The following is a 23,854-nucleotide window of genomic DNA, read 5'->3' on the forward strand; positions in this document are numbered from 1 at the left end:
AAGAATTTGTATATAGAAAACTTACATTTGCATTGCTGAGCAATGGGGCATTACACATTCTGAGGAACTCTGAGGACTGCCCAGGTCTGATCAACTGCTGTCTTGAATTCCTGTTTTGGTTGTGTTGCTTCTGTTGTGTTGGTTGATGAAGATGTGCAGAGGCTATGCCATACAACTTGCATTGTCTATGAAAAGCGGCTGGGATGCTGTGATTGTAGTGGATGTGTGGTGGGTTTAAGTTACTTGGATCTGGAACAAATACACACTTCTCATGTTGGAAAAGACGCTGCGGTTGATTTTCTGCAGTATTTATTTAAAAACCAGAAATGATACATTTTGGATGCAAAATTTCTTTTTTTTCACAGGTGAAGTATTGAATGCTTCTCACTTACAGTCAGTTAGATCACACACAGGATGACAAAACAACTCCAAAGTCTTTAGTCTCAGAAGTTTCCATTGCCAGCAATGGACATGACAGCAGGAGCATCTAATTGTTTGCAAAACCATCAGCTATTCTAACAAGTGTGGCACTCATTTACATGCACAAAGAGAGGGGGGCTCTTCCCTGCCACGCATGTACAGAATTCCCATTAGTGTCTGAGCTGCACACACACACAGCTGAGGGAACAGGGGAACCATTGTGCACACATTGGCAAATTGGTGAGATCCAGCAGAGCTGCTTCTCCAGCACTGCTGGGTCGAGTCTCAAGGAACTTGGTGCAATGCTTTAAGACATGTCCATGTTTCACTGTGAGAGCCTGTCGCTGGGGAAGCAGTCCTTGTTGTCCAGTGGGGCGAGCATCTGGGCTCACTGCCACCACAGGGCACACATGCTCTGCTTCCTGACAGTCCCAAGTTGTGTGCTGACAAAGGTCTGTGACATGAACAAGCACCGAATCAAACTCAGTGCCTAAAACAGGAAATAGCTTTCATAGCTGAAGATCTTTGCTATCGTTCTTGTCTTGTGAATGAGTGTCTACATAACTTCAAGCTGAGGACATTTCTACAGAGCAGAAATCTTTTTTCAACAGATGTCTGTTAGACAGACTTTTTCAGTTCAGATTGCACTGAATAGCACATCTGTAGCTTGAAATAGGAGCAACTGAGTAATGGGCCCACGATCCAAACCCATTTCAGTTTGTTCAGGCTTCCCAGAAGCTGTCTAGTAGGAAGCAGCTGTTAGTTTCTGAGTGTTTTGTGAATCATGGAAGGAAGAAAGCCATTGAATTTAGCGAAGGCAGTGATAAACCAGTGGCCAGCCCACTAACTTAGCATCACACAGGAGCGACATTTATAGTGTGACAGTAACTAGCTATCATAGTCTACTGTAATTTCTGTACATAACCTAATGATAAAAGGATGAAAACTTTCATCTAACCTTTCCAGGTGTCCCATTATCCTGCTACTAAAGGGCATTTCTGCACTTCCAGAATTTCCACTAGGAAGAAGAAATATTACCTCTGCTGCAAATCATGCATTTGGTAAAAGCTTAGGAAACAAGGCAGGATTTTCTCTCCGAAAGGGAAGAAGAACCCTGTTAATGTGTCTCTCTTTAAGAATAGAGGAGATCCTGAGTACCAGGAGTGGCTCTTGTATTAGGGTTTGGGTGTTCCTCTCTTATTAGATTAAAAACAGCTACACTTCCTCAAACTTAAAATCTGAATGGAGTTCTGTTATTACACCTAGGAAAGATGAGATGAAGATATTTGAAAGCAGGTGCTCACTTGAACCTGTGTTAGTATTTCAGCAGCACAGTTCATTTAGTGTGTGATCAGAAAACTGATCAGCTAGATTAATATTTTTAAATCTTTTTTCTTCTGGAAGATGAAATGATGGGTACTTTGGCACCAATGCAGGTCGTGGATTCTATTTTTGCTTTCAAGCTGGGAGGCTCTTTTGCTTGTTAACTGCATTCATCAGCAGGTGTACATAGGATGTCAGCAGGTCATCCATTTTGTAACCCTGTTGGAAAAGAAAGAAGTCTTAAGTCTCTCAAACAGCCCAAGAAGCAAAAATAATTATTATTTTCTCTTTGTTTTTTCTTCTTAGATGTTTTCCTGAATGGATGATGTCTCTTCCAACAGCTATTGCTGGTTTTATAACCGTTTATCAATTTTTCCCTTTGGCTCTTCCTTTCATAGATTGACAAAAGTTTACAGAGCACAGCTCTGCTGTCATTGTCATATCATTGTAATTCAAACCCAGAATTTATTCCGTAGCTGGAATCTTGTCTAGACATTGGGAGGCTGGGTAAGATGTCCTCCAGGGGTCCCACCCTACCCCTCTGGTTCTGTGATCTTATACCTGGGAACCCAAGCTTCTCTATGAGAGAAGTTATACCCTAAGAGTTTTAAGGGTTTTAAGGGTTTTCTTTACAGTTTTACCTATAAATATCAGTACAGGGATGCTTCTCTCAGTTTCAGCAGTCTGAAACCAATCCTAAAAGAGGATTGTACCATTCATTTAAGAGTAAAATCTTACAAGATGTCATTATTGCACAGTGGATCAAACCAAGCAAGATGAAAATACTCTCATGCAGTTCTGTGGCTAAATGCAATCTTTTCTATCTCAGATAGAATTTTTATGTATGGGAAGAATTTGGGAAGTGACCTTTTTTCCTTATTTCTGTAGCTTGCTTCTTTGCATCAGATGGCATTACAGAGCACCAAATTGGTTCTAAACTGCAGTTGTATTGGCATAACAGCACATGGGTTATCTGCACTGGTTTTAATGGTCTGGCATCCTGTTTTGGCATCCTGTTTGTAGCTGGTCTGGACAAAGTGGACAAAGTAAGTGAACAAAACTCTTCTTACCAGAGACGTCTCACATAAGATCCTGCTTCCTCGCACCAGGTTCCCTATTGTCATGTGAAAGAATGTACTCCCACTGCTCCAGTTGGAGATTTTATTAAAGGGATAAACTGTTAAAATTTCCTGTAAGGAGAAACAAATTGATTTAACTGAACTGCTCAAATGAAAATAGGCTGTCACATACACCTGAAGAGAAAGAGCTGTCTTTTTGTTTCCTGTTTCATTTATAAATCAAGGATCAAGGTAGGTCTTACATCCAGTCTGGTGGTATGCACTGAGCAGATGAGTCTTAATCACACTGAGACTTCCTCTTACTTCTTTAACACACTGCCATCACATTTACAATAATCTAAAACTCACTGGATGATTATTCTCTTATTAAAAGCAAATAGTAATACTTAGAAGCTGTTTTTGCCTAAGAAATTGGTGAGACCAGACTTTAGCTAGGTTGGAGGGCTGGTGAACACTGTCATTTGGCACGAGCTTTCGGATAGTATGCATTTCCTGCAAAGCATTTTTCTGAGGCAGGTTCCCTGGTACACTGCCCATCCATGATGCAGGTCCATCGTGATTTACTGCTTCTGCTTTCAGAGATGCCCCACACCGATCCTTTTTCAGTGCAGAAACTGCAAAGGAGTGACCTGAGGCTATAACATTTTCTTTAGTTTTGCATTGAAAATAAGTGAAGGGATCCTAACCTCTCTAGCACTGAGAGAGAAGGTGCTATTGCTGTCTCTAATTTAGGAGGCTCAGTTGCTTAGATGCTTGAGAAACAACTGTTACCTTTGTCTTCTGATGTATCACTGAGACTCCTTGCTTGTTGATTGCAATCAGCACAATCTCTGGGAAATTTGGCTCAGAGGTTTGCTAGAACAGAAAAGGTGAAGAAATTATTAGCTGTGATGCATCTACCAGTGCCTAGTGCTTCTTGTCCTCTTTACCAAATAAATAATGGAACCTAAAGCTCTTCAGTATTATGAAACTGAGGATGAGTTTTTAGCTACACAGCAGTGACTTGCACACTGCTACATAAAGCAGAATCGGGTTTGTTATTTCCCAGACTGATAGTGGGCTTAGTGGTTGGCTGCAGACTAAGTTGTTGGTAAGAACCTAGTGGGGAGAAATTACAAGCAACAAAGAGAGAAAGTTCCCTGTGGATACCCACTCTGAATGATGTTTAGTACAGTTCTGCTCTGAGGAGAGAGTCTCCAGAGATAGTAGCCTTGTGTTGTGGAGAACAGTGACAGGACAGTAATCCTATAACTAAAAGCCCCCCACCTGCTATATAGTCATAATACTAGGTATTACAGCTGGTTTTAATACTATTTGTGTTACTGCTATGTTTTACAACTGATCTTTCCTCAAAGGTGAATGTAGCAGCATCACTTATTTGCAGCGTACTCCTGTGTTTGGCAGTTTTGCCCCTTCCAGGAACCAGGAACTGGGATGAAGAACTCATCTCCCTGCTGTCAAGACATTGTGTTTTCCTTAGGGCATGATGGGAAGCCAGTTATCTAATGTATTATTACATAGGTAGGGAATTATGTCCACATCCCCTAGTGCTGGTCTGCTACCAAAGCCAGACATCCAGGCCTTTGCACCTACCTTCACCTCAAAGAAGGCTGATCCAAACGTTGGCCACCGGTATATAATTTTCAAGAAGGCAATCTTGGCCTCATCCACAGTTTTTCCTTCATGTTTGCTGTATGCTGCAGTAATGCTCTGTGTAGGAAAAAAGGGATACGCAGCCTAGTCAGCTGGAGATAGGTAGGTTTCCATTGTCCAGCATTAGCACTAGAGAGAGAATCACACCATCAGCCAGGTCAATGAAAGTAGCCCACCATCCCATGGGGCAGGGTGGGGACAAACCTCCCCAGTGGATTTTATTCATGTGTTGGGTGAAGAAAGTCTGTGAGCTAAAGGGAGCAGATTCCAGGGCAGAGGAGCAATAGGGGATGGAACAGGACTCTGAACACTACTGTTCCCAACAGACACAGATCACATTTTCTGAGGTGGACCCTCCAGCTGTATTTGAAGTACCTGCTGAATCTTTCTTGCCTTTCTGTGAATGAAAGAGCCTTTTGCCATGAGAAGTGTGCACGTAGTGCAAGGTCACTGATTTGCTGGCCAACCTTTGAACTATTTAGCAAGTTCTAATTTTCTGTTTCCGAAGAACAGAGGCCCCTCCAGGCCTCTTTCAGAGGCTTGGTGGAGATGATGCAAAATCTGAACTGTAAGAGGCATAACAGCAGTGTCCAATAGCATCACTATATAGTGCTTCCAAGGTCTCAAATCAAAAAAAGGAATGTGGCTTGATGTAGTTCTTCTCTCATAAAGCTCTATGGGATCAGTATGATTAGTGGAAGCAATACTGGTTTTCATACCTTCTTCCACTCATCTGGTGAGGTCACTCGAAGCAGATTGTCTGGCACCAACTCCTTCAGGATTTTGGGGATGGTTGCCAGCTGTGTGCGGTCGTTGTTGAAGCGCACTTTATAAATCAGCCCTGCCAGCTGGACAGCTTCATCTCTGGAACAGTTGTGGTAGCCTCTGAGGTACTTGGGCAGCTCCTGGAAGAGACCAACTCTGAATCCAGACAGAAAGGGCTGAAGCACGCTTTAGTCACGCTAAACCTGTGAGGTTGGGGTGAGAGTATCACCAGGCATGGTCCAAGGGCATCCCAAGAACTTGTGGCTCCTTCTGGAGGTTCTGCATATGGTCATGGAGGAAGATGAGTACCTCCAAGGAACGATTAAGGAGCTGTGTTGTTATCACAACCGTATAGCTAAGGTGTAAGCACTGTGTGACGTTTGTTTCAGAGGCTAAGCTGTGCTGCCCTGTTGGTGAGGGAGAGGGCAACATTCCAGCGTGGTTACTTTTTCTGCAGAATTTCCTGACTGGTGTTGACTGCTGTCATATTTATGCTTTAGGGAGCTTACCTGGTGGTAATGAAAAATGGAATCGGCTTTCAGGTCCTTCCCAGGAGTTACATTCAACCACAGCTTTCTCATGAAGTACACTTCATAAGCTACAGACATGGTAGCACCTGAGGAAACAATGTCTTATTAGTGCCCCCTGCATCACTGTGGAGCTCTGCCTTTGTAATTGGATTGTGAGTTTCTTCAGAAATACAATTCCATTCTTAATAATAACAAAATAACAAACAAAAACATCCACAACAAAATAAACCAACCCACGAAAAAAGGCAGTTTCAGATGACCAAGGAACTGTGACTAGTTGTCAGTTCCTGGACACCAATCACGTAGTGATGGTGCAGCACTGGGCTCTTCAGCAATGGAAAATGAGGCTGTAGGTCCCAGCAGTGTGAGTGTTTGTTGTTTCTTGCTGCTGGTGACAGGCTGCTGTCTGCTGATGTTCAGCTCACTTGAATTCTGTTCAGGTACATTCCCCAGTGGCTGTTTTACAGAAACAAATTGTGTTTTAGAGCACTAACATCTCTATGCTATATTATTCAGAAATCTTGGCAGCTGCAACAGCTGAGGGGAGAAGAGGGAAGCTAGAAAGTCTTAGATACTTAGTGCTTCTGGAAGCTGAACCTCACTGTCCTGAAATAAGCAAAAGTCAGCATAAGCAATATGAAATTGGAGTGGAGTTTCAGTTTGCTGTAGATTTCAAGATGTCAGTTTATACGTTATAATCACAGAATCACAGAACTGTAGGGGTTATAATGAAGTCAAAAGAGTTGCTGTTGTTAGTGTTATACTGGTTTATGCTAAGTGTTGCCTTAGCAGTACAACTTGTGATCTGATATCACCAGGGAGTGATCTGGAGAACAATTTTCTAGTGACCCAAGGAGAAAGAGGAGCACTGTGTAAAGAACCTATTTACGTGTGCTGGGAGATACACAGTCTGGCATTATGCAATGCCAGAAAGCATTGGATTATACACAGGATCAATCTATCTAACTTGTATGCATCCAGATGTGTGTTTTGGGTGGAACAAATCAAGTATTTTGTGTAATTTTAACACTCCTGCAGAGATCCCCAAAGAGATTCTGGTACTTCCAGCAGCTCATGGCTGGCTGCATGAGGTCACTGGGTCTTACTGCTGGTGCAGGCAGAAATCACGTATGTACAAATAAAAATGGCAAAATCAGATCCTGTCACACACATGGTAAGATGGAATCAGTCCTATTTGCTGTTTTCCCAGTTCCATGCAGTATCTCATGCAGCTTCTTGTCATGCTGACTGTCTCCTTACCATCTTTCACTGGCTTGTTCCTCTTGGTCCAATCTGTCAGCTGCCTCAGTGAGTCAAAGAAATAGTCTGCTTCATTCTGACTGATCACCTGGGAGAAGAAGCCAAGTGATGAAGAGGAGAAAGGAGGGATTAGCAGAGCATTTAAAATACTACCTGTGCCAACATACCCAAATGCAAAGCTGAATTTGCTTTCCCTGTTTAGAGCAAGAAAGCACAATTATGGCAGGAAAGACAGAGGCAAGGGGATACAAAGGGAAAAGGAGGAGGGCTTACACAACTTCCATTTCAAATGGAGTGGGAAGTTATTCCATTCTCTGCTGCTTTTTTCTTTCTAACTTCCTTACTGAAAGCAAGCTGAAGATGCCTACCTTATCCCTATTTACCTTGTAGGAAAACATTGTTGTAAGATTGAGAAGGATATTTGGGTTGCTCTTCTCAAGACCAGAGCAGAACATCAGAAGCTCTTTCTGCTTGTATGCAGTACTGCTTTTGCCTTGGTCACAATCCTCATGCAGTTCCAGAGAGAAGAGTCATCTCAGCAAGGCAGCCAAACTGAACTTCAGCTCAGACAAGGCAAGTTTTGAGAAACTAGAGAGAGCAGTGACTGGTGCTGGTCAACCACGGCTTTCCCTAATGCTAGTGAGTACTGTAGGTATGCAGCACATCTTCTGGGCAAAGCCTGAGGCAAACAGGCTGAATCTGGCAGTGTGCAATATGCAGTTTGCTACCATCCTAGCAGAGCAGCAAGAAAGCCTCTGTCCTCTGTCAGCTTTCAGTACTGCTTGTGTACCAACAGACTGATAGAAACTCTGTATCTCCTTCCAGCTTCTTCAGAAGACTCAGAGTCTAGGCTGCAGCCCTCAGACAGCAGCAGTAATGACCTGCTTTGTTGCCCGTTTTCAAATATTGTTGCTTAGGTGGGATGGGAAGGAAGCAAGAGAGGCAGTCTGGCAACCCCACCATAGTTGAGAAGTTACCTTGTCTGCAATCTTGACAAAGAGGCTGAAACCTTCCCAAGAGCTCAGCTGCAATTTGGAAGCGATGTTCTGACACAGAGTCCGGTTTTTGGTGTTTGTTCCCACATCGAATGTCTATGAGACAACAAGACTTTTGTTACACAGCGGAAAGGAATAAATGAGAACACTGAATATCTTGAAATATGCTCCTGCAGGAATATGTGTTGGCTGAGAAAACAGGTAAGTTCTCACCTGCTCTGTTTCATTGGGGAAGCAAATCTTGTGTGAGATCTTGGTGTTGTTCTGTAAGATGGCCTCAACCTCCACAGGATGAGGTGCCCACTTCCTGGAGCCACTCCTGCAAAATGCCACCAGCAATGTAAGAGAGATCAGTGTGAGGGAATTAATCTTTGAGGAGTTCAACATCCAAACAACAGATTCCATGTGAAATGCTCATGCTGTGGCATGTGGGGAGCTGATGGACCTTCACCCCAATGCAAATTCATTCTACTAACAGCAAGAAACAGAGGGGATTATTAGCACATATATTGAATGCCCTGCTCTGCAATGAGGCTGCATGAATAAGGCACCTTCCCAACCAGTACCATCACCCTTCTGTGTATTCAGCAACAGTTTTCCATACTGTTCCTGAAGTGTGAAGACAGCAGCCACAAGGAGCACTATGTTTTATTTTAATTCTTGCATCAGCTGAAAGACTTGCATACGGGTTCAAAATGAATATTACAGCTCAGAAAAGTGTGGACAGCTGTAAGAAGCATTACAGCTAACATAGGAGCTGGCAGGTAATCACTGTCTCATGAACAGCTCTAGTTCTCTGAAATTATATCTCAGAATAGCGCTGCCCTTTAAAGCAGAGGAACTGGGCTTTAAGTATGAGTCATGCAAAAACACTGATATGGTTAAAATAAGGACAAATGTAGCACACTGCTGTCTGGGGCTGGTATTTTCCTATCCTCAGTGGAACAGAGCAGCCTGCTGCCAGATGTTACACACTAGAGCTTTTTTGTGCCAGACTTCTCTCAGGTGGAGGACATCTTTCAGAAGGAGACCTTAGTCTGGTGCCTAGCTTTAGTTATGTAGACATGAAAACACTTTTTCCCCATTAAATACAATAGCTGTTCCATTTGGAGAAGGAAAGTCTGTGATCCCAAGTTGAATGGTATGTACTCCGGTGCTGCACAGGCCCTGTGAGGGGCATGTACCTGCCCTGCTCTGTCATCATTTTGCAGTTGGACTTGATGATCTTTAAGGTCTTTTCCAATGCTAGCAATTCTGTGATTTATTCCTGCACCTGAGACCAAGGAAGTGTGGGCTGGAGGCACACGGCCACCTCCCACTGTAGCCTCAGTTGAGAATTCATTGCCAGCTTAACACCCATCAGGATGCTCTCTGGTTACCTGGCCAGGAGTGTGGGGATGGAGCAGTAAAGCTTTTTGTGGAGGGAAAGGTGTACCTGAGAGCTCAACTGGCTTCCACTCCATGCAATTGTAGGTCAGGCCTTCAAGCTGCCTGCTCTCCACTTCCTAAGGACAGCAGGCTAGTCACAGGGAAATTCTGAGTGGGTACAAGCTTAATCTTTGGAAATAAACGCTCTCACAAAACAGCATTTTGTCTATTAATCTTTCCCTCCCCCACACTCCAGATTTGGGGCATTTTTGCAAAGAGATCTCTGCTCTGAAGTAGTCCATTATGTTTTTCCCTCACTGTTTTCTTCACTCTAAAGAAGCTCTATAGAGCTTAGCGGGGCTTTGAGCATGAATGGCATATGATAGAGGAGGGTGAGAAATTTTCACTGTTCTCCATGGAAAGAGTAATGAATAGCATTCCTCGCCATGCATTTTTTCTTGCACTTCAAAGGCAAGTTCAGTGTGCAGTGACATTTCCCCAGCAGCACCAAGACTCATCTGCAATGGGGACAGCCACTGTGTTAGCAAATTCCTCTCGTTCTTTGTTGCCAGACTTTTCTATGCTGAGATTGACAAGGGGGGCAGACAGGACAAGGATGATGTCTGGTGCTCAGAGAAGTGCCCTGGGGTGAACAAGCATGGAAGAATCAGGGCTTTGCTCATCTGGGTTTCCTTAAAGACTAGAAACTGTGTTAATGCTCTCTTCTGAGCATGGGTCTGCTTTGCTTCACAGAAAACCAACAGAGCCACATCAGCACTTAGCAGATCTCAGTGACTTCAGTGGTGTTTCTCACTGTGAGTAACACACTCAGAGTATGTTGAGGTTCAGCAAAGATCAGGATTAATCCTCAGACACTGGTGGGGATAAGGACATGCTACGTCACCAAAGGAAAGCAAGGTCAGGATCTCAGCAGCGATACCTCTGGGTTTCATTTCACCCCAATGCCTTGTAGCATTTGACACAGCCCAGCTATAGGAATCAAGTGATTGTACGTGATACTCAACTTTTTAAAATGAAAGAGAAGAGTGAAACTGTGACTCAGACCTCTCTTAGTGGTTCTAAATCCGTAAGAGAATTAAAAGTAATAATCATTTTAAATAAAAAAGTCTAAAAAGAGAAGGGGAAGTAAGAGTATCAACATTTTAGTCCCTGTGGTTTTCCAGCACCTGACAGATGATGTTTGAGCACTTAGGGATGCATGCATCACAGACCGTTTACCTCATCACTGTTTGAATCCTCCGCTTGCACTCCAGGGCCAGTGGCTCTTTCTGACGTGTCTCTATGAACTTCTGGGCATGTTTCAGCAGTGACTTGCTGGGGGGGAACAGGCCAGTGCAGAGCCACAGGAGCTGCCAGCCCTTGGTCACGCTATACCTGTAAGCACAAAGCAAAGAGATCTGCTGCAGCCACACATAATTCTTCCTTTGACCACACAGCAGCTATAGGGTAGAGAAACGCAGTCCTATCAAAGTACTTTGTGGCATTCAGCAGAGAGCTGCAAATCAACAGTTTTCACACAGGAGCTGACAGCCATTTTCTGTGCAGTAACCACAGCCTGTGTGTGAAGAGAATGCTAAATCCTGGCTGATAAGTATCATGACAGTTGTAAATCTCATGAATAAAATAGAAGCTCCAGTTTTACAGTCATCTTGGCAGCAGTGACCTTGCTATCATCCTTTTGGAAAGCCACAGTTACTTGGATTGGGCTCTATCATCTGTGTCTGTTTGTCTGTTGGCCAGCTTTGCTCAGAACACAAGCATTTTACTTGCAGTTTACTTTCCCTTACTCGTGTTCCTGCTCTGAAAAAAAGAGCAAGCAGATGACATTGTGTAACAAGGTATAAACTCATATAAACACTAGTTCCTGCCCATACCAGGGGGTTGGAACTCTTTTAAGGTCCCTTCTACCCTAAGTCATTCTGATTCCTCCAGTCTCTGCACCTGTGAAAGCTCTCAGCTGTAGCTCTTGTGGTATCTCATCCTCATCAGCAAGAAGGGCTGTGCAGCCAGCAGGTGGTCAGTCACCCTGCTTTCACAGCCAGGAGTGTGACGTACTTCAGCTGTGTCCCAGGAATTGCTCCTAAATGCTGAGCAGTCTGGAGTAGTTCCACCTGGGAAGCTGATAGGTCTGCCTCTGAACAGACACCGTGATGCTGCTGAATAAAGAGGTCCTGGCTTCTTTATTCCCATTTATTTTTCTGGTTTTGTAGAAGAAGAAACACTACTTAAATCCTGTTTATATTCTACAGGTCAGTGGTGTTTGTGTCTATGTGGGAGCAGGATGTGGTCCACAGGGCAGTAGCCTGGAAAGGATGAAAGATTTGTTGCTGTAGCTGTTTTAATGAAAACATATGGAAATAGCCACCTTTCAAGCACTGTTTTTTCCACATCAGTGATCCCTCTCAAAACACTGAATGACTCATAAGCCCAAGTTAATAGAGTACAGCAGGAATAGCACTGGCACAATGCATTAAGACTATGCATTAAGCTTGTAAGATTTACTGCACGCAAGGAAATTTACCATCTAACAGTTAAACATTCATGCAAGAGTAAGAAGATACAGAATCTCCATCTCAAACTTTTGCAGTGGTACATGGCAGCCAGAAATTGGCAAACTGTTTTATTAACAATTAGAATTGTTTTATTAATGTTTTAAGCTTCTTTTTGCAATTCATTTCCCGTGTAATTAGGTCAAATTACCATTTCCTAGGTGAGGAAGCAAAACTCTGGCCTGTTTTAGAGACTTATCCATGCACAGAAGCCTCTGTAACCAATGCAAGCCAGCTGTGTGAGCTTATTGATACAACAGAAGGATTTACTGGTGGTAAAAGATCTAGATTGCAGGCGTGTCCAACCCACGGCAGCTAATAATTAGCCCTGCTCCTCTGCCATCATGGCAGCCCCTCTTCCCTGCACGGCAGCCTCGCCTGGCCTTATGTGTGCACCCATCACTCAGCAACAACCAAAATATCAGCCCAAGACAATTCCTCTTCACACAGTGCAGCCCAGGCAAGCCAAAAAGTTGGATACCCATGATCTACAGTGAACTACATCTCTGTAGGATGGAAACACTGCCATTGGGAAGCTGAAAACCAACACAGGACTGGGAGAACAGCCACTGAAAGCACCCAAGAACTCTGCAATGATGTATTTTCTCACCAGGCTGCCTTGCAATCTTTCTCACCTCGCACTGTAAGGGAAAGCATCAGGCCAGCATGTGTGCACCCTCCCCCCTCAGCGTTCTGGGGAACATCAGTTTTATCCACGAGTGAGTACCTGTTCCTGTTTTCAGTTAGTTGCTTCATGATCTGACAGTAAATTTCATCCCGCAGGACCTCTTCCTTAATAGCTGCCACAAATATCTGGTCAGTGACTTCCACGGAGGAGTGTGTCTGCTTTGATGGGTAGTCCCCCATGAACTTCATGATGGGTGACCGTGCTAAGGACAAAAGCAGGACAATTTGAAAGGTAAATGGGAGGTATCAGTTGGATTCTAACGTGTTAAAGCACTCTGTTGGAGTTTGAGGGGGAAATATTAAGATGAAGGTCTGGAACTGATTCTCTGCTCATTCCCTTTCCCTGTAGAGCAGTTGCTGCTTGTCTATGACTTCAGCTGTATTAACTGTTCTGGGCAGATGTAATAAATGTCGCTCTGTCCTGCAGCCATGTTCTCAGTTAAGTGGGTCATCACATGTTGTGGAGCACGGGGAGGGAATAGGACTCTTCTCTGAGAGAAGGGAAACAATGCTAAGTCATGCAGAGCTCTTAAACCCTCCACTCTTCCTCCTCTGCTTAATGTAAGTGTGCCCCCAGTAATGTGGACGTGGTATTATCTCAGTGGAGGTGTTCCACGGAAGAAGCTCTTCTTTCCCCCAAAAGTTCTCAGGTTCCAAAGAGAAAAGTAAAAGGATATCAATGAAGGCCTGACAAGCCACGTCCCGAACATCAGGGTCTGTGCATGCTGCCTTCAGCAAAGGCTGTTTTAAGGGATCCTTAGAGTGTGCCCACAGCTGACTGTGCCCACGAGATTTCTGGAGAACAGCTTTGCTGATGGATTCCTTCTCAGGAGTTCTGAAAGAAGACAAGGGCAGGCAATACAAAAGTATCAGATCGTATTGCTGTGAACATTATAAAAAAGACTCGTGTCTTTACCAAGCATATTCCTTCTCAAGACAGTGATCTTCTTTGACAATACAAGACAGCAAAGTTGGGAAAATGCAGCTTCTTTAAAATCCAGAAAGGAGAATGCTTGCAAAAAGGAGAGAAGTTTGGAAGGCTAAATTTTCCCAAATTCTGATGTCTTAGATGTTGTATGTTAAGAGCTAGCTGCTAAATGTGCTGAAGAGTGGATGGGAGGTAAGCATAGGGCCTGCTGGAAATAAAAATAAGTTCCAGCTAGAATTCACTGCCCGTCAGATTGCATTTCTGCAGACAAAAGGTGACGTGCCAGAATCTCTGCACATCCAAAGTTACACTTCACTACAGGGAACAAAAAGAAACCCAATCAGAAAAGGATTCCTTTCTAATCGATCTTCAGTGATCATTAAAACCTAGAACTTTCCTCGTGCTCGCACTGCACAGGGAGCTTCACCTGAAGTGTTCGTAGGAGAACTCCTCCAGTGTGTAAGGCTTCACTTTGAGATCCTCTTCATCAGGTTCCTCTATGTAGGAGTTCTGCGATGCTGTCCTCCTCTGGTCTGGAGACATCATCAGCAAACTCTGGAAGGACACAGCCATGTACAGATGTCAAGTTGGACAGGCCTCTGCACAGCTGTCCAGTGTTACTCAGCACAGACATGCAGGTGGTGCACACCAAGAGGTGCACTCTGTGCTGCAGGGGGTGAGAGACTCGGGAAGTGACTTCAAAGACCTAACAGCAGTGGCTACCAAGATGTGTGATTATCTACAGCACAACGTGTTCAAACTGCACCTGCAGTTTGGGGTTTTTTTGCCCACTTATTGAGCTTCTTGTTAGCACAAAATCCAATATACTGTCTCCAAAACTGAAGAAAAAAATTATTAGCAGTGATCAATGGGAAACCTTGTGTTCACTCTCTCGAAGCACTTGTTCTTTTAAAGCACCCTGTTATGCTTTGCAGAAAAATCTGTTTACGAGGGTGGAGAATGATAGCACAAGGGGAATGGTTTTAAACTGAGACAGGGGAGGCTTAGGTTGGATATTAGGAGGAAGTTTTTCCCCCAGACGGTGGTGAGGCACTGGAACAGGTTGCCCAAGGAGGCTGTGGATGCCCCATCCCTGCAGGCATTCAAGGCCAGGCTGGATGTGGCTCTGGGCAGCCTGGGCTGCTGGTTGGTGACCTGCACACAGCAGGGGGTTGGAACTGGATGAGCATTGTGGTTCTTTTCAATCCAGGCCATTCTGTGATTCTATGATTCTATGAAAAGTGCTGCTTTTATGCAGGAAAATTCAACTTCACACCTATAATCAATTGCTATCAATTCCAGGTACTGAACTCCCTGATTACCAAACAGACCATTACTTTGAAAGTCACTGCTTTGTAAAGCTGCAGCCTTCTCCTAGTTTGGGCTAGGTTTAGTTTTCAGACAGTTTTCAGACAGGGCAGAAAGAATTGCTTTTGCATCAGTGGGAGACCCAGAACTTGTCTGACTTTGCAGGAACAATTAATTTCCACTTATAAGTTTAATCATAGTTAACCATTATTTATCTTCCAGTCTCTTCAAAGAGATTGTACAGCTTTTCTTACCAGTACTTGACTGGAGGGCTTTGTGAGAGAAGGAATGATGTACATCTCCTCCAGAAATACATTCCCTGTTTTGCCTGTCCTGTCATTCTGGGCATAGATCCAGCCAGAGTTTGCATCTAGCCTTTTGTCCTCGGTCAAGATTAGCAAGTCTCCCTTCTTGAAGGACAGGATGGCAGGGTCTTCTGGAATACAGAATAAGAGAGTCCTGTTCAGGCTTGACAGACCAAGAAAATGCAAAGACGTTTCAACAAGAAAGACAAGAGAACTGCATTTTGAGTCCTGAATTCAATTAGCAACACTAAGTGGTTTGTGTAAATACAGCTAATCCGCCAGTAACACTTCAGAGAAATCAGTTAAATTTCCTATGCTAGCCTGATTTTTTATTTCAGTGAGGGCAACAGTAGAACTCCATTTGAATGAAATGGTGTCTAGAGCTGGCAGTAAAGCATGGAAGGAAATTTTTCTGGGAAGTATTTCCAGGGAGCCCAGCTCCAGCTTCCTACTGTAAGCAGGCTTAGTTGTTAGCCTGTAGACTGTAAGGTCTGAACAAGTAGAAGGCAAGTAGAAGGTAGGCTAATTTGTAAGCAAATGATTTGAATCACATTGCCTTGTGCTCTGTATTACTCTGCTGACCACTGTATGTTATTCCTGGAGCAAAGCAATGCTTGGCTGAACTTCTCCCACTTCTCTTTAAGCTCTTTTTAAACTAGTGCTGTGAGTTCTCTCAAGTTTTCTTCCTTACCCTGTAGAATAGTTCTAGGACTCACCTTGGGATTTTTTCTCATGCATTGCCACAGCAAATCGTGATCTCTTCTTTAGCCCCTCCAGGAACATCACCACCAGTTCAGCAATGACAATGCTGTTCACAGATGTCAGGACAAACTCTTCGGCACGAAGGGTGATGAGAGTGCAACTCTGTCCGAATGATTTCACTGCCCTATGTATTATCAAGTAGTTTGTTACCAGAGCATCTGAAAAATGTGGAGCTATCTGCAATCACAGCCGAGGTGGTAGACAACTCCATAGATCCTAATTTATTTTAGAAATGTATGGCTCTAAAGGACTGAAGTGGTTCAGGTTCTCTGGGCTCTACAATGTTTTGTACAAAAATACTTCACTCTAAACAAGAAAACACCCTTCTTATGGAACAACTGAGCAATAATAAAATCTCATTTAGTTCCTTACACTATTCCAGCTGAGCAGTGTCATCTTTCCCTCCACTGACTGGGAAGATTCAGCCATTTCATCATTTCCTTTCTAGGCTGCTCGGAACTCGTCCCTCTTGTTTCCCAGACCCACCATTCCAGGTTCAGATGAAATCACGTAGGGGGATGGCAGAGAAAATATACCACCCTCTTACATGGAACCCCATTCTGAATATGAGCAGGGCCTTCAGATCTTGCCTTTCTGGGGCACTCACCTGTTTGTATGGATGCCTGTTATCTCTGGGAAGGTCAACTCAAGGAGCCGCTTTTCTGACTCATCCAAGAAGCAGATACCCTTCCAATTTACAGCAAGTATAAAGTGGTTCTTGGGCAAGCTGGGACCTGAAAATGCAGAAAAATAACACCTCTTTATCAATGCTGACATCTTCCTGTATTGAACTTACATCTGTCCATGTCTCTTAGGCTCGGGGTATTACCTGAAAACTTAGTGACTTCAAAGAATCTGGAAAAAAGCAAAGGCCACTGAAAGCGAGCGAAATCTACAAGTTGTTCCTTCACAGCCTGACGGGAGAGCCGATCCTGTGTGTATGGGGCCTGCGGTAGAAAAAGATAACCAGTTTTTTCTCAGTGAGTTCTGATTTGCATGATCTAGAGACAATCGAGAGCAGGTCTGCTCCAGGAGGTTCCCTGCAGCCCGCTGCTGTAAGTGATGTCAGCAGTACCTGAGGAAATTCACACTGGGAAGTCTCCAGGCACAGAGCTTCATGCAGCTAAGGCTGCCTGTAGGCATGTGGATTCCAAATTTCCCTCAAATCTCCATTGACTGATCAGAGTCTAGCACATTTAGGGTGCCAAAGCAATTATTCAGGTACTATTTCCAGACTAAAATGGTACTTCATCCCATGCCCATCTTGACTCCATTAAAAGAGACTCTATTCAGAGATTTAAATATACTTCATTCATTCCAGCTCATTGTTGAGCCCTGTATGGAAGAGTGAGTGGAAAGGTTCTCCTCTCTCCCACTCCTATCTGGAATACGCAATCTGAGATGTTTTTCTTTCTTCCCTCAATGGACAACTCATAGATGGAAATGGCAAAGGAAGCAGAAGCTGGTGACTGAGTGTGGTTACCCAGCAGTGCCAGACAAATCTCTTACCTTGGCATGTGCGTAGGTGATAAGGCTCACCCACTTTTCCAGGGGCTTGGACTTCAGCTGTTTCACTGGGATGCAGTCATGGAGCACTTTCTGCACAAGTTCATTGTGGATAGTATCTCCAAACTGGATGTAACAATACTTGGCACCTATCTCCACCAAATCCTCCTCCTGAAACAATTATGCCATTAAAAGAGGGCCAGAAAGACGTCACAAAGCCCTTGTTCAACCTTTTTCAAGCTTGAAGGCAGTTTTCTCCATTTTTTTTTTGATAACTCTTGACAACCACCCAGCATAAGGGATCAAAGCATCAAAAAGATCATTAACAAAGATATCTTAAAAGGACCCAAACTGCTTCTGTGAGACATGCCTCCAGCTGTCATGTGAACTGAATGTTGCAAGCAAAGAATTATTACAGCTGGCTGTGTGACAGCTGGCACAATCACTTGGACTGGAATTGTCCATAGAAAGGAAGAGTTGTGCACAGCTGCTAGAAACTTTGTTCATCCTCTTGCTTTTAAATGCAGAGGAAATGTTCATTTAGTTTGCTCTCTCTAGAGGAGGATAAGGAGACACACCTTCTCACAACGGTATTCTCCAAACCGGATCCCACGAATGACCTGGTGGTAAATGAGATCAGTGCTGATGGGATCCTCCTGGGAGTTGTGCCATGGGGTGAAAATTTCCTTCCGAAAGTAAAGTCTCCAGGGTGCATGGCGTTCATGTGTGCCCCGCTCCTTCACCAGCTGCTCACATTGAGAGATGGCATCTAAGACGTGATCCCGTCCTCCACCCAGTGACCACACCTAGAACAAAGGGACACTGCATTTACTGCCATGCCTTCATTGCATCTGAGTGAAGGACAGCAAAGCTAGTGCTCCCAACACAAAAATATAAGTATCTGAAAAGCTGAGTAGATGGATGTGGAAGTTACGCTTTGGTAATTATGTGTATTCTTATGTCTAGGGGTGCTACTGGGGAAAATTAGTTGGAAGATAAAAAGGCATTGCTGCAACATTTGCAGTCTGCTGTTTGACTCCTTGTACTTTTGCTCATCCCTTGTATATCCCCTTAAATGTGCATGCAAGTCTTGCTGTAATTTAAACTAAGATGATCATAGAATCATAGAATCCTGAAAATTAGAAGGGACCTCTGAAGACCACGTAGTCCAACTCCACTGCAATGAACAAGGACACCACAGCTGGATCAGGTTGCCTAGAGCCATGATGTCTGAATTATTATTATTTTCTTAGTAATTGGAGCCTCAGTGAGCATCAAGATGTCATCCTGTTGTGTACATCTGTTCTCCAGAATTACTGTTTTTAAAAAAAAGGCTAAAATGCCACACATGAGCTCATAGTAGCAGCACTGGCAAAAACCAGGGTTTCAATGTATGTGCCATGTGGCAGGGACTGCATCAGCAGTACTGTGTCACAGGACAAGAAAATTGTGTTCAGCAGTGCAGGTGGGAAATCCATCTTTGAGCAGGCACTCTATCGTGTGAGACCTACTAGTTTCACTCTACTGCAGCAGCTCTGAGTGCTGCATGCAAGGTCAGCGGGGGTGGGATCCCAGAACAGGGCAGGAACAGTACAGCTCTGCCCTGGGATTCAGCTGGTGTTCAGAACTGATTTGATTCAAACTCTGGGACCAGAACAGGTGTATGTCCAGGAATCAGAGGCAGTCCTCACAGCAGTAACTCTACAGAAAGAGAAGACAGCTTCAGTTCTACTTTTCTACACCTTACCTTATCAAACACAGCAATGTAGAGTGAAAAACCAAAGATATCCTTCAGTTTGGTTTTATCTGCTATGAACTGACAGATCTCTTTGGCAATGGAGGCAGAGTCTGCAGGGACAGTGATGCTCTGGCCGTTCATCAGGGTGACATTAAACATAATGGGTTTCTTCTGCTTTGTTGCCTGCAAGCCAGAGGTAAATGAGAGAAACAATTGTGGGCAAACCTTATTTTCTTAAAAACTGAAGAAGGCATTTACATTTAGGAGTATAGGAACGTACCCTGTACGTTCACCCTAGTCAACACAGTGAACCTCCAAAGCTCACAGTTTCTTCAATGTATAGCAAGTCTTAAGTATAAATGATGTCCCTGGAGCAGCACTGGAATCCAGTTTCCAACTCCCCAGAGCTCAGGGGAGCTGATCAATTCATGACAGTGTGAACTGACAGATTTTTCCTGAAGCCTTTTTAGCATGTTGACTTTTGGGTGTAGCCTCTTGTGCATCAGCTGAGAGATGGACTGCAGGAAGTATTTTGCCCAGGAGGATGCATGGTAAGCAATGGGGTCACTCAGATTTAGGGAGGAATAGAACTGTGATCTTCATTTACAGTATATGTGAGTTCCAATTACGAGTACTAAGGCTGACATATAAAGGAAGGGGCAGGGCAACATAACCCTAGCTATCATTCACACATCCTCTCTCCATTTCAAAAGCATAAGCCCTGCTCAGTTCCTTCCAAAGTTTCCCATAGTAAATTGTTATGGTCTGGAGCTCCTGAGTGTGTGCAAATCACATGCTGCAGCTCTTACTTATGTCTTCCATGGGGTTTAGGTTAATGGAACAGCCAGAAGAGCCATTTCTAAGAAGCTGCGCAGACTTACAAAGCTGTCTTCAAACCCCGTGTGTCCATGATTGGACTTAGGAAAATCTGTTAGCATAGGTCAATAAATGCAGTCTAGCATAAAATGACACAGATCAATATAAGTAAGCAAAAAGAAAAGTTACCTGAAGTTCCAGCCAGCTTGGAGGTTCAGTCCTTGCTCCATTGACATAAGTACGTCTTAGACGTTCAGCACAATATGGTGCATAGCCTGAGGGTCCGTTGTGGATGAAATTCAGTAGGTACTGTATGCACAGAGTGTAGGATGAATTAGGAAACATAAATGACCATAAAACACTAGTAACCTTTGTTAGCTAATAGAGTGGCTTAGAATGATCTTTGGAAAAGAAAGACTGGAGAAACTGAGCTTTTAGAGTTTGTATGGGTTCGATATCTTGGATGATGTGGTGTAAGCATGGACTTATATTTACATATTTGATCTGCATTTAGTGCAATCATTGGTTATTTTTATGATTAAGAGTATTCCTGAAGGTGTTGATTCAGAAAAAGGGAACTGGAGGATGTCAAGTCTTCCATGAATTCTGCACAGCTCACACTTTGGTTAAAGACTGGTGTTGAAATATGTCTTTGATTTGTGTCTGGTTTGTTGCAAGCTGTGTCCACCTGGCAGCATTTATGGTTTGAGCATTTATCATTTGAGCAAGGGTATTGAATAAATAAAGAGTCAGGAATATCTATGGACTCTATGCTTCTGAGGCTGATGTCAATTTGGATCCACTCTTTGTTTTTCTGTGGTGAGGCGGATTTATCCATCTAAATTTAGACATTAAGGTATTAAAAATATATATTAAGGAGCTCAAATCCAAATCTATTTAGTTTTATGGGGCTTGGAGATACAGGGTAAGAACTGATAAAATATGTGGGGTTACTTTACACTGGACTTCTGACTATACTTAATTACGAGTTTTGTAACTAAAGGTGGGTTTAAAATGATGGAAAAACAGAAGTGGAGAGGATAACATTTGCTAGATTCTTAAAGATCTCAAATAAGAGCTGCATCAACTACAGTATCTCACTTGTATGGCAAATCATGAAAAATAATTTAATGTGAGTACACTGATCATTTCTTTAAATTACAAGATAAGCATTTGAGATGAGACCCTTCCTGCTGATTCACAGCACCAGCTGCTATGGCAGCCAGATGTTTTACGTGGCTATTTGTGTCAAAACATTGCAAAACAAAAGAAACCAGGTCAGCTGAGGCATTTGAGCTGCTATAGGAAAGGTGAACAATGTACCTTCACAAATGTGTCTGAAGGGGGAAAACAACCAAGGCAAAGTGACAGAAGTATCCAGCCTCGAGCATAGCTGCTCCTGCTGCTGTTTTCAGTGAGCTGTTTGCAAATCTGGCAATAAATCTCATCTCTGTAATAAAACACGTGGAAGCAAAAGATAATGATGACAGAAATAGACATTTCCATTGTAAGCTTGATAGAAAGAAGTAGATCTGAGCTAGATTTAGCCACATTAACTAGGATACCACCTGTAGTGTACAGCTGGAAATAACTGGCGTTGGTAGGAAAAGGCTCAATGTAAGCCTAGTGTCCTCTGCCACCCCTTGTTACTCAACCAGTTAAGTTCAGTTCCTGTGCTGGAATTCCTGCTGTGACAAGCCAGGGAGCTGGGTGGGGACAACAGTTCCTGCTTCATCCAGATGCCAGATAGCACTGCTGTCTCCCTTGTGTGAAGCTGTCTCTAAGCTCTCCACAGTATGTGGCTTGTGTCTCATGGCTCCTGTCTGTCAGTGCATATGTGGGTTTGGGACAAGGAGGAGGGGGAGCATCCTGCTTCATTTCATACTTTTAGGAAACTGAGGAAACAATGGAGAGAGGTCTCAGATGTAAGTGGTATTTGGCTTACGGTCTCAGCTATAGTGTTTGGTTTGGACTTTCAGTTGGGAATCTTCAGAGATAAAAAGGGACATTTCCAGCACTAGAAAAGTGCCCCACGGATTTAGGAAGGGGGATTTCTTTGATGTAATGAGTGCCTCATCCTAGAAAGGAAGTGCAAGTTTCTTACCTGATGGCAGGGCGCAGAATTGCATTGCCAATGATGAAGTGCACTTTTTCTAGGTTGGACATGGGTCTTTCAGAGATTGAGCTGTCCTCCTGGAAACCCTCTTCTCCACTTTTCAGCTGGTCTGTCACCTGAAAGAAACCAGTCAAAGCTCTTGAGTGCTCTAGAAACCTTCCTTCTTACCAGGCAGCTGTCCTGGAAATAAGAGACATTCCTTCTTAGTCATTCTGGCTAAAACTCTTCCTGCTGAGAGCAATGGCAGTTAGGAACAGATCTCACTCCCCACACAGCCTAACTCATAAAATACAGTGTTACTGCACTATTATTCCTGGCTAGGAATATATTTTGGTACATCCTGGACAGCCCTAAGCACAGGGTGGTTCTTAGTCTACTCAGGGCTTTGGGTAAACTGTTCTCAACAATTATCAACAATTCACTGTCATAAACTGTTCACTCTCTCCAGCAGTAAGGGTTGAAGTGAATCTGCCCGAGGATGAGTATCAGTGCACACTGGATGAAGGTCCAAGCAAAGAGACTGAAGGGCCATTTATTTCCAGTTCTTACCTTTCCTGTCAACTTGGAGGATCGTTTCAGTTTCAGGGAAGAGATGCCCTTGGAAATCTTGTTATCCTTTTTGCTTTCTCTCTACAACAAATATTGCCAATATAGGAAATTATCCACAGCAAGAATTATTCATGGAGAAAGGAAAGATAGTCAAATGGAGATGTTTTTGTTTTGCCCCTCTGGCCAGAAGGAGCTGTGTTGTCCTCCTGGGACCGACCCCGCATCCTTTTGCAATTCTGCTATTTCAAGTACAGGAGCATGCAAAGGTTCCTCAGCTTTTCTGTCTCAGTAGAACAGCACAGAAACCAGGGAAAGCATATGAAAATAAGCTTGGTCATCTCACCATATCTGGACTGTCATTCTTGAACTGGACTTGATTTTTTCTGCCAAGTGTGTCATATATCTGTGTCATCATAGAACCGCTCTTGGTGGCGTTCTTGGCAAACATTGTTGGCTCTGGTAGGTCCCCCATGAATCTCAGGATGATAACCCACACAACTAGAGAAGCCTGCAGAGAGAGGAGGCACAGTCAGACCCTGCCAAGTGCACAAAAGGCCTCACACTATTTCTTCCTTCTTTTACCCAGTTCAAGCTGTTAATCCCTGTCTCCTCCTGCCGTTCACACCTAAAGTTTACTTTCTTGTCCAACCACATGAGCAACATTCACAACACTCTCAGGAAGAGGGTGCAGCTCTAGTGGGAATATCAGATATGCTCTGTGGTTGCTCAGCTCTCAGCACTCCTCTTTACTGGCACTTCATAGGCATGCTGTGGCTGGAGTGAAAAAGAGAAACTGTCGCTGAATAGCACTTTGCCTTTACCCACCTGGACAGAGAAGCAGTGCTGCAAGCTCTTCCAGGAGCCCTGACACTCAGAAATAGTAAGCAAAGCTTACTATTCAGCATTCTACAAGGCTGCTTAGCATCAAGAAAAACTCCCCTTCTTCACCCTTCTGTCATTCAACAGGAAAATCTGGAGGCCCAGGTTGCCTGTCCACTCCTAGCTCACAGAGCAGCAACCCACACAAGAGCAGAGAGTTAGGCAAGCTCTGATGCTTCCTCTGTCCACTTTTGCCTGAGAGGGTATCTGAAGAAGTCACAGTAAGCCTCAGAGTGCTTTCTGTCATCAGACTAAATGTGGACAAAGATCTTGTGCTAGGCAGGCATCTATGTGAAA

The 23,854-nt window shown here is 43.7% G+C and overlaps 1 protein-coding gene across 1 annotated transcript in view; it reads right to left on the bottom strand.

Moving 5' to 3' along the window:
- Window positions 1-292: 292 nt before the first annotated feature.
- MYO7B (myosin VIIB) overlaps window positions 293-23,854 on the bottom strand; it is a 49,435-nt gene continuing 25,873 nt past the window's right edge. Inside the window, exons 25-49 of the mRNA XM_010716615.4 lie at window positions 23,022-23,186; window positions 22,679-22,759; window positions 22,118-22,245; window positions 21,337-21,463; window positions 20,203-20,322; window positions 19,207-19,380; window positions 18,038-18,265; window positions 17,463-17,630; window positions 16,783-16,900; window positions 16,561-16,687; window positions 15,908-16,077; window positions 15,141-15,322; window positions 14,006-14,133; window positions 13,328-13,485; window positions 12,691-12,844; window positions 10,633-10,788; window positions 8,239-8,344; window positions 8,008-8,121; window positions 7,031-7,118; window positions 5,750-5,856; window positions 5,195-5,380; window positions 4,416-4,532; window positions 3,594-3,677; window positions 2,814-2,933; window positions 293-1,962 (exon numbers count right to left, since the gene is read on the bottom strand). Of these exons, the coding sequence (XP_010714917.2) occupies window positions 1,879-1,962; window positions 2,814-2,933; window positions 3,594-3,677; window positions 4,416-4,532; window positions 5,195-5,380; window positions 5,750-5,856; window positions 7,031-7,118; window positions 8,008-8,121; window positions 8,239-8,344; window positions 10,633-10,788; window positions 12,691-12,844; window positions 13,328-13,485; window positions 14,006-14,133; window positions 15,141-15,322; window positions 15,908-16,077; window positions 16,561-16,687; window positions 16,783-16,900; window positions 17,463-17,630; window positions 18,038-18,265; window positions 19,207-19,380; window positions 20,203-20,322; window positions 21,337-21,463; window positions 22,118-22,245; window positions 22,679-22,759; window positions 23,022-23,186 (3,390 nt within the window). The 3' untranslated portion in view covers window positions 293-1,878. The remainder of the gene's footprint in view (window positions 1,963-2,813; window positions 2,934-3,593; window positions 3,678-4,415; window positions 4,533-5,194; window positions 5,381-5,749; window positions 5,857-7,030; window positions 7,119-8,007; window positions 8,122-8,238; window positions 8,345-10,632; window positions 10,789-12,690; window positions 12,845-13,327; window positions 13,486-14,005; window positions 14,134-15,140; window positions 15,323-15,907; window positions 16,078-16,560; window positions 16,688-16,782; window positions 16,901-17,462; window positions 17,631-18,037; window positions 18,266-19,206; window positions 19,381-20,202; window positions 20,323-21,336; window positions 21,464-22,117; window positions 22,246-22,678; window positions 22,760-23,021; window positions 23,187-23,854) is intronic.

The sequence above is a fragment of the Meleagris gallopavo genome, chromosome 11 (assembly GCF_905368555.1).
Source record: "Meleagris gallopavo chromosome 11, MGAL_WU_HG_1.1, whole genome shotgun sequence".
In the NCBI taxonomy this organism is placed as follows: domain Eukaryota; kingdom Metazoa; phylum Chordata; class Aves; order Galliformes; family Phasianidae; genus Meleagris; species Meleagris gallopavo.